The sequence below is a fragment of the Athalia rosae genome, chromosome 2, assembly GCF_917208135.1.
Source record: "Athalia rosae chromosome 2, iyAthRosa1.1, whole genome shotgun sequence".
Classification (NCBI taxonomy): domain Eukaryota; kingdom Metazoa; phylum Arthropoda; class Insecta; order Hymenoptera; family Athaliidae; genus Athalia; species Athalia rosae.
In genome coordinates this window covers 23,490,518-23,501,230 of record NC_064027.1, presented here as the reverse complement: position 1 = coordinate 23,501,230, position 10,713 = coordinate 23,490,518, and the positions used below count along the sequence as shown (strand labels likewise).

General features: G+C 43.9%; 1 protein-coding gene across 1 annotated transcript in view; it reads left to right on the top strand.

Moving 5' to 3' along the window:
- The first annotated feature begins 661 nt into the window (after positions 1 to 661).
- The window catches only part of LOC105689276 (muscle segmentation homeobox-like), a 34,485-nt gene continuing 24,433 nt past the window's right edge, over positions 662 to 10,713 (top strand). The window contains exon 1 of the mRNA XM_020854206.2: positions 662 to 2,892. Coding sequence (XP_020709865.2) covers positions 1,296 to 2,892 — 1,597 coding nt within the window. The 5' untranslated portion in view covers positions 662 to 1,295. The remainder of the gene's footprint in view (positions 2,893 to 10,713) is intronic.

Genomic DNA, 10,713 nt, shown 5'->3' with positions numbered 1-10,713 from the left:
TAAACACACGCCATGTTCTACACCGAGCTCGTCGACATCATATAACATCAGACGATGATTATACAGCTGCCAATCTGTCCGCGCGTCTCCATTCCGCGACATTCTATCACCATGGTATAATGCGGTGTTATAGCTGTTCACCTCTCTACTCGGTTCTCTCGCTTATTCTCTCTCTCTCTCTCTATTTCTGCCTTGTTAACGCTACCGGCAAGTTACGCGCGATGTTTAACAACAATCTACGATAACGTGAAGAAATTTCCGCGCAAGCGTCCATCAGTGAGGAATACCGCGATTCAGAAGTTATCCAGCCCGTAGAATAAAGGCTCTCGGTTTCATTTTCATCTATAGGCCGCCGGGATGAACCTATACGAATTTTAATCTCATGTGTGTGCATTGGCTCTCCACACATCTGGGATAAAACACACCTGGCCTGGTCCCCGAGAGAGTAGCCACTGAGGTGTTGCGGGATGAGTCGAAGAGGGGGAAAATGATTTGGAATGGAGGGAGTTCGGATAGCGTGAGGCGGGGCTTTGGATAACTCGTAGTGAGTGGAAATCGACCGGTGGTGAAACAAGCAGATGTTGAGGCGGAGCTATCGCCGGTCGGTGGGTGTCGGCGGTAGTATTGCCGCCCTGAAACGCCCCCCAAATACCCTTCTGAAAAGTCAGCCAGCAGACGTGCCTCGGCAACCAAGAGATCAACTAGGTGCCCACTGCACGGAACGACATCGTGACACAACCGGGTCCGACAAACGTGTAATCTTCGGGGTCAAAGAGAATATCATTCGCTTGTAAACATCGCGTTTGTCACATGACATTTCCGGTAATTATCGACGCGCATCACTCTGGTCGTTGACCCTTCATCGATTTCGCAAAGTGTCGTTTCGAGTTATTTCGCGATTTTTTTTTTCAACCCTTAGTGATTAACATTCGAGTGATATATTGTAACGAATTCATTTCTAAGTATACTGAATAGGACGGTAAGATATATAATCGAACGAGTGAACAGTGTATAAATTATCAACTTAATCAGCCGGTTGTAATCATCTGAAAACCAAACAAGATGATACCATCGCCGCTGAATTGATCACGAGCTCGATCCTGAAGATTCGCTGAAAATAAGGCCTGGTATCGAAGACACATCGGTCGCTATGTAAGAAATCGAAGGGGTCCTGTTGAAATCTCGATCCCATCGGGACGTGTAAATAACTACCTACCTGAAGATGGAAGAATCAATGGAAACAGGATTGGCGATAAACTGAAGTTGGATTGGTCCGGCGGGTCGATTGATCAGAGATGTCAGGTGCGATACCGGATACGATGCAGCTTCTAGAGTCTCGGGAGCTGAGGAGATCGAGTTCTGTTTCCGACCATCTTCGGGATAACCAGGACCAGACTGAGATGAGCGATTGCGAGAGCGACACCAGCGAAGTTCTGAGCGTTGGTAGCGAATCGACACCGGCAGGTTTGAGTCTCGAGGTGGACGTCGACGTCGACGTCCGAATCGGCAATGGTGGGGTCGACTCGTGTACAAGATTCGACGGCGTAGCGTCCGCACTTCCGGAATCCGAATTACGCGAGGACACGAGCAATACCCGAACATCCACAACGTCTTCCCCCCCTCGTTCCCCCGCCGCTTCGCCAGCCTCGTCGAGTTGCACGGATCACACCAGTCATCAAAATTATTACAATTCACTTCAAAGAAGCGGCACGTCCAGGATACCGAGTCCGGGTTACAGCAGCCATCCTCCCTCGTCTCCAGCGGCTTCCGTCAGATCACCGGCGTCCTCTAGCATCACAGCGTCTTCACCCGGAAGACCGGAGATGCCGGAAGCAGTCTCTTCGACTCGTTACGGTGTCGGTAGTGCCGCAAGTTCCCACTCGCATCAGATTCTCGGTGCGTCTAGGTACTCGAGGGACTCTTCGGAAGCATTGCAGGAATTTCCTGCGAGGATTGCGGCCTCCTGTCATCCGGCGCTTCAAGGACACGACGTCATTTATCCCGGGGTCGAAAGGGCGCTTCATAGGACTCCGATAACCGTACCCCTCGTTACGAGGCTCTCCTTATCGCCACCGTCCGTCGGTCGACCGTCACTCGGGGTAGCTGCCGCAGCTGCGGTAGTCGCAGGTTTGCAATCCTCGTCGCCGGTTCTTCATCCGGGAATGATTTTACCCCAACAGCAACAACTTTTGCACCAAAATCACGTGCCGCCTCACACTCCGGTCGGTCCTCCACATCCACACTTGCCGATTCAGCAGCAGCAACAACAACAGATCGCATCTATCGGTGCCTCGACGTTACATCATCATCTGAACAATCAAGCTCAGCATCGACTTCCGGTCAGCAAACTCCTTCAAGGTTCTTCACCGCCGCCAAGAGAATCCAGCCCTCTTTCACCCCGCGATACCACAGATAACACGACGACGACAACGTCTTCGGGAATTCGAACACCCGCGGTACCGGTAGCAACGAATAATCGAAGTAACAACAATAACAACATCAACAACAACAACAACAACAACAATAACAATAATCTTCAGCATCAGGGTAACCTGAAGTTTAGCATAGACAATATATTGAAAGCCGATTTCGGCAGGAGGATAACCGATCCGATATCCCTGAAGAAATCGCGACCTAAAAAAGTGGTGCAACGTCCTATTGACCTGACGAAAGACTTTTTAGAATCGTCGTCAGAGTCTTCCGAGAGAAGTTGCTCCGAACCATCGACGACATCAGCATCGCCCGGGGGAACCAACAAGACCACTACCGGGGCTTCTGTTCCCCCCGGAAACAACACAGGATCAGCCGGAACCGGAACTCCCGATCCTGGAAAGCAGATTCTTTGGCCGGCGTGGGTCTACTGCACGAGATATTCGGACAGGCCTTCTTCTGGTAAGATGATTTTCTTGACATTCGTCTATATATTCATCACCGATTCTGAACACAGAATACCGTACACTGCGCGGCTACGATTCAGGCAGGAGTTATGAAATTAAACTTCACATGAACTTAATGGGATATTGCGAGTCGTTAATTCGAGTTTCTTTTTTTGTTTGTCTCTGGAAACTCAATCGCTACGCCAGGTCCTGTTTTAAATTCTATTAAACCCAACCCAGCTAATTACCTAAGCCTAATAGAACGTAATTAATATCGGAAATCAGTTGTAATTACAAACACGGTTATAGGCCGTGTATTCATAAGTTGAGAATACACCGGAATTATTACCAGTATAAGATTTAATCGTCCATGGATTACAACTATTCGCAGGATTCAATTTTAACAACTATAGCCGCCGTATTTATATTTTTGTATACGTATACATATATTTAATTAACGGGTAGTAAACGCGGATATGTTCGATTTTCAAAACCATGAGAATTAACAGTAATAAATACATGCAAATCGGTTCAACGTAATTCATACATATCTATCGAGTCGTTTTTCTTCCATTTTTTTCTAACACTAATAGCGGGTATCAAAAACGTAATTGTTTATTGACCCTACATCTCTAACGGCAGTAATTTGGTCGGTTTTTTTTTTTTTTTTAGTTTAGTAGTACGTTGTACAAATTAAATGCGCAAAGTGCAGCAGCAGCAGCAGTAACGCGCCGCAGCAACAGTGCAACAACAGCAGCTAGCAGCTGGCTTTATGTTAATCTATTTCACTGCAACGTAAGTCGTGTTTCACCATAATTTCGACCGTTATATACAATTTTGCAGCTATATCGTGCAACTCCGTAGAATAATTATCGTATGACAGGTTGATTTTCTTATTAACACCTTTCATGTTGTATAATGTTTTACTATTCAAAGGAAGCTTTAGTTATACATACACATATGTTGAATTCGCATGGTATATGTATGTACGTATAGATATACGTACATGTACGTAAACGAGGGGCACCTACTTGTCACGCAAGAAAATACGATTCCGCTATAGGTGTACCTACATAAATATATGTACATATTTATTAATAGATACATGTGGATATACACGATTCTAAATAAACGACGTTATAATATTGAACAACGGTGTACAACCGTATATTATCTTAATCGGACAATATAATTTTCTTGGATCTTTGCAAAAGTGAAACGAATAAATGAATTTTAAATAAATTTAATACCTCGCATGTTCCTACAATAGGAATAACCTGATTATTATCAATTAGCGAGGTACGATAAGATTATCTAATTCCGGTTGTAATCTCGAACGACTTCTATTTACACGTCCACCTCTCTCCTCGGGTCTCGCGATGGCGAACGAATGAAATACCGAGATTTATTCTTCCATCATACATACATCGCATTCGATGCGTTATTAGAGTTACGCGACACGAGTCGTGATATACAGTCGTCGAGTCGAAACCACCCACGAATTTCTCCGGGGATCCGAATAATAATTAATTACCGCTTAACGGTTGTAAGATGTTTATTTTCCTTCCGTTGCCCGAGGCGGGTCTCTTTCTCTTGTAGTTCGGGACCTTTTCTTCGTCTTCTTTTTTTTTTTTTTCTCTTTCTCTCGCTATCTCCTTTTTCATCTCCGCGAACCTTATTTCTTTCTAATTGTATCGGCACCTCGAAAAATTGATTATCGAAGATAATATTGTAGACGCGCAGACGGCGTCGTGTGAAGGATGAGAATTTTTTTTTCTTCAAAAGCAAAAAAAAAAAAAAATAAGGATCTCATGAGCGGAAAATTTTATTTCACGAGATGAATCGGGTGCAGGTCGAGCTATGGATTGAGGAATTTTGAAAGGGGCATAACTAGACGTATATTGAAGCAATACAAATTTGATTAATGTTCAATTGTGGTGTTCAAGTTATATACCTATACACACCTAATGTAAGTTCACTGAATGCATTCTGACCGAAGAAAATGTCAAAGTAATCAGTAATCGTAGCTCGAGGCGGTACACTGTATTATATACCTTATTGGAAGTGTCAATAAATCGAGTGGACAGGTATGGGTGTAATATGAACACGAACCACTCGAGTGAACGCTGTATGGTAAGGTGTACGAATAAAAACCGCGTTGATTTCTACAGAGAAAAAATTCTGTTCTTTTTTCCTTTCTTATATACTCTCAACTAACTGGTAGCTCGTGAACTGTAATTCTACAGAAAAGTACAACGTGACGTGTAACAATGGATAAAAAATTGTGAATAACTTGGGAGCCATTCGATGCCGCTGCGAAACTCAAATCATCAATCATAAAATTATCTAGGGGGAAAACTTGCAAAGTTAGCGGTGAAAAGTAGGCGATAAACGTAATCGAACAAAGTGATTATTTAAGGGTGGAGCGGACGCATTATCGCAGACCACCCGTGGTTCAGCTGATTAGGCATTTTTGTATCAGTTGAACATAATCAGCGGCGGAATAGACTGGGTAGTTTATATACATATACAAGGGTTACTTCTGGGCGTGGTTTAGTTTTCCCTCTCACGCATCCCTCGCCGTAAAAATCGCCATTTATTTCAACCCCTGGCTGAATTAGCCGTGCTGCAGCTGGGCTGCGTTCGATGGAATTTTCTCCGAGAGGTCCTGGAAGATTATTGAAAAAAAAAAACAACTTATAACACAAACGCATGGCTACCGGTCCGTAGCTAATGGAGATATTTGAGGTCTCTGTTTACGTTCGAATATCGGCAAAACATTGGAATGCGTGTCGCGCGTGAAGGTGGCGACGGGTGAACATCCGCAGCTTGAAGGACGACGGAGGAACGGTTACGATTAGGTCGGGACTTCAGGGACCCCTCGGCGCTGGAGGGAAGGGGCATCAACCCTCTCCGGTTGATGTTTCCGCGTAAAGGCTGTCACATCCCCTGTCTGGCTGATTTTCAAACTATGCCAGGAATTCAATTGCTTCCGATGCATTTTACACGCTAGCTTTTAGTCAAAGCCAGGGGGGTAGACGTGCTGCAGATCACGGCTGAGGGACGTATATTTTGCCATGATCGGTTCGTTTTAATCATTTTACTGTACGCGTTCACCGAGGTGGCTCAGAGAAGTAAGCGAATTCATGGGGATAAGTTAACTGCGTGGGGCGAGTCTGGAGATATTGCAGGGGTCCGAAACCGAGAAATTACCTAATACAATAAATTATTCAGTGCATCTGTCTATATCGGAACGGTGTCGTATGTTTCGACAAACGAACGGCTCTTCGAATCCTCTTGAAGCGACGAGACAAATGAAAAACTAAAAAATTCAATCACTTCATGACTAAACACACGAATTATAGGATGACGAGGAATCAGTTTCTTCCATTTTTTTTAAGAAGAACGCTCGAATTTTTCGTAACAGTACGTTGGTCACGTACATCGTTTCTCCGAGAAGAGTATATTTCTTGAAAATTCGGAAGATCTCCGAACGAAATACGTCCATCTGGATCTCAGTGCTCGCCCGTGGCTTGTTTGGGCGTTTATTTTTCGTTTTTGTTATTTATTTCGCCGGCGCTAATTTCGTCCCGATGTCGCCGATGACATTTTTGTAAGTTACCCGAGGTGCGGTGTGTTCCTCGAGGGTTGTATGGTTCGTTGAAAGATTTCCTTTGTTTTTTTTTTTTCTTTCGTAAACGATTTCAAGGATCCTGGTTTAGCGCTGTACGGGTGCGTATTCGGTATTCGGTATTTCGAGTATAGCGACGCAGGATCTCTTGGTGGTCGATCTGCAGCAGCAGGAGTTTCGAGCACTCGAACGAGTCAAGAATGTTGAGCGCGGCTCTTTGACTTCTCATCTTCATTGTCACTCTCTCATCCCGTAACATCCAATACTCACGAAATACCTCTCAAACTATTTTCCGACTGTTATGCCAAGCCGAATCTTCTTCTTTTCGACTGCGACAACTTCTTCGTCTTCTTCTTCTTCTTCATCATTTTACTACAATCTCTTCGTACGGCTGAGGATCCTTCGAAAAAGTTTATCCTGCCCGCACACAATAGGTGTCCGTATACCGAAAAGGTGCGACTTATTATAACAGGGCGTGGTGACAATCTATCGTATATACGTCACTCAATTAATCCTGATGAGGATAGAAACTGCAGGGGCTTGGAAATATATAACTCAGCCGGAATATTTAGGGGTCGACTTATACGTCGCGTGAAGTGTGGCTATAAAACTAAAACTCGTATAGATGACCCGGAATGGATATTATGACGGAAGCCGACCGGCTGCCCCGGGGTGTTGGGAGAAAAGAGGAGAAGAGAAAAAAAAAAAAAAATTTCAGGACTCCTCGCAGGACTCTAGGCGTCTGCAGCAGGATGTCCGAGTATCTGGAATCTTTTTACGGTCATTTCCTTTTTGACCTTTTTTTTTTCCTTTTCTTTTGCCTTTATTTTCGGTCAACGACCTGAGCCCGGGTCACTACAGGTTTTTTCTAAAACAAATTTTTCTATACACATTCTCGAGAAGTTCGAAAGCTCATTGTATATATATACTGTACAGCCCTATTACCTATATTATAATAATTATCGTGATAATTGCGATGGTGTTCGAATGGATATGACTTCCTTCTAGAGCAACGATTATTATTTTATTAATTTATTTTTTTTTGTTATTTATTGTTAACGAGCGGGTGTCTTCCTCGTATCGTACTTTATATATATACTGTACTCCGTTACGTTTAATTATTGAAAACGTTTATCCGACCTTTATACGACGGCCATAACTATTAAGGTTTCATTCTCTCTGTATCTGCAGCAGCCCGCATTATATTGTTCTTTATAAACATATATTGTGTACGCATACACACGTATCTATACGTATGATATTATATTGTATGCTTAAATAATATTTAAACGTTACTATATACGAGTTAAAAGCACGTTACTGCTTATTTTGTGCCGTATAGTAGAACAGTGTTCACTTTATGTGAAATTAGCTAGTAAATCTACATTATTAGCTTTAATAAGCCGAGACCGCCGGCTCGAAGGGGAATGAATATCGTGCCTCGGGCCTCGCGAGGCAAGGTGTGTGGCAAAACCTCTTATATGGCAGGTCAGCTCTCGGGCGAGGTATAAGGATATAAAGCACGAAACACACCGTACCACAAAACTCAACGTACGCCAGACAATTGGAAGTCGGACCAATTCTTCTTGGGTACAATACGACTCGCACCTCTATGGTACGCGTGCACGTGTCACGTACGTACATCGGGCACCTCGTACTCGAGGTGCAAGTTTCGCGCGATTCATTCATTAAAAATAACGCTAAAATAGTCGGTTCCTGCATCGGCGCGGCGTCATGCCGTGGAGTTGTGCACAACGCTCTTGCGGAGGTATAGGTATACATACACTTGCGTATATACACATAATAATACGGGTTCCTCTATACTCCGATGATGCCATGCTGCCGGCTGCCGATGATGCTGCCGCTGCTGCTGCCGCCGCTGCTGTTGCAGTTGTTGAGGATGATGTGATTAAGCTCTTGACTCTTTCGCAGTCAAACACCCGTCTACCAACGACACACCATTTTCTTACCGTACACACCGACGTAATTTGTTGTACGTACGTAGTGTACTATTATGGCTATTTACAAAACGAATCGTGACCCCAGAAATAAAATCAGATATGTGAACGCATGCCACGTCGTATGTACGTGCGGCGCGACAGCATTTTCAGTTTTAGAATATCGATAACAAAATATTCAGAGTTCGCATCTTATTTTTTTTCATTGTGTTAAAATAATCGCGGTGTTTGTTCTCTCGTTATTTGCCGGTGTTCTGCACAGCCAATTTGGAGCGGTGTAGACGAGGGAGCGAGTTGAAAAATATTTGAAAAAAATGAGGGACAAGAAAAAAAAAAAGGATTTCGAACATTTTATCATCACCGAAACAGATCACGTCACTTCGAAAAATTGATTAGACTCTCGAGAAACATACGCGCGTTGTAATTAAAATGATATGAACCGAATGCCTTGGGAACGAGGAGAAAAAAAACAATAAAAGTACGAAGGACGACTCGAGTGGCCAGGGGGAAACAGGTGAATCATCACGTTTCGGTGTTGTCCGCCCATTTCTCGTATCACAAGAAGAGTTAGCTGCTTTCCTAATTTCGGTGTAATATTCATATGGAATATAGAGTTTTTTCTGCTCCTCGAAGTTTCGTATCTCGATCGGTGGCGTATACCTTATAAATATACTCCTCTATACCTGCATCCCGTTGATAGGTGGTATAGGTCTTCATCACTGCAGTTTACAGGTTCTCCCCAAGTGTTACCAACTCTCTCGAGCCAGCTCTTGAGTCTCAAGTAAACTTTGAGAGGTTCGCTCGCATACGAGAGAGCGAGAGAGAGAGAGAGAGAGAGAAGGATACCGATATACGTATAACCAGCTAGGCCTGTAGTAACTAACTACTTAAGAGTCGAGAGCCGATCGTATCCCCCTTCACGCCCCTCTCGAGTTGAAGTTTCACCGGAGACGACGCGATCGGGTGCAGATGTCTTGTAGATGAAATAAAGGACTTGGAAAAGTTAAGAAATCAAACGGCGAAATCACACGTGATACCGTTCCATCCGACAACCATAATACCCATGGGCACTTAGGTGGAATAATGAACACCGCGGCATATGGCAGATTCGACGCCTTTACGTACGTACAGCACGAGTCCCCGTGCGACACGTAAATATGTGTACGCACATGTGTGCTCGCGGTCAGCAAACTAAATAAGGACTAACCCGGTGCAGCGGCGGCAGCGGCGAAGACGTTGGGTACACACATATACATGTATATGCGAAATAAATGTAAAAATAAAAAAAGCTCGCGCCGCTCGAAGATCGAAGCGTATATATACCTGTGCAGTATTATAGGTAATTCCCGATCGTCGCATGGAGTCATAACTTTTATCTCCCCTTCACTCTCTCGATGCTGATGGTGATCTTATAGTCGCTTGCAATCGGTTCAGTTATCCCCATCCACGATGCTCATCGACGGTGCGGATCACTCCGTATAGCAGGAGATGCCAATTGCGAATCGCCGTCGATGCAGTTTGTTGTTGCCCATATCGCTATTGCCCGATGCTTTTCTTTGGCGTATACCGTCGACGCTCGACCTCACAGTACTTACGACGTTTGGTGTATGGATACGTTATTACCTCGGTGGTATATTTCTTGCCGCATGAATCGTCGATAGATCGAAGTCTACGGCGAAGACTTCCCCGACGGATCGTCCCGATCGACGTAATCGCGGTATACACGTCGTACGTATCTCCTCTCTCAATTCAACGATACACTCTTCCATCTTGGTGTTTTTTTTCTATCTTTTTTTTTTCGAAGAGTTGGAGAATAACTATCTTCGCGTTCATAACGCGTATGGCAAAGGAGATCCAACTGTATGAAGTCGTCCAGTCACTCGCATTTTATGTTATCTTGCCTTGCGGATATAAAAATTGTCGGTATGAAATAATCGATTCGAGAACGTCGTCGATCATCGGCACTCGTATAATTTTCAATTCCTCACATTTTTACTCCAACGATTCGCCGATCGCACATTACGTCCTTGCAGCCGTTTTGAACGGAGAGAAAAAATCAAGAGAGGATAAAAACATTGGTGAATAATCGGAACGATGAATAAAATGGAAATAGAATAAATACGAAGATAAGAAAGCGAGTTAAATTTTCAATCGATCAATCAATCTACGATCTATCTATACCAATTCTTATTTTATACCGTATAACTTCGACGGTCTTTGATCTCACACTATCACAATAGCGACTCAC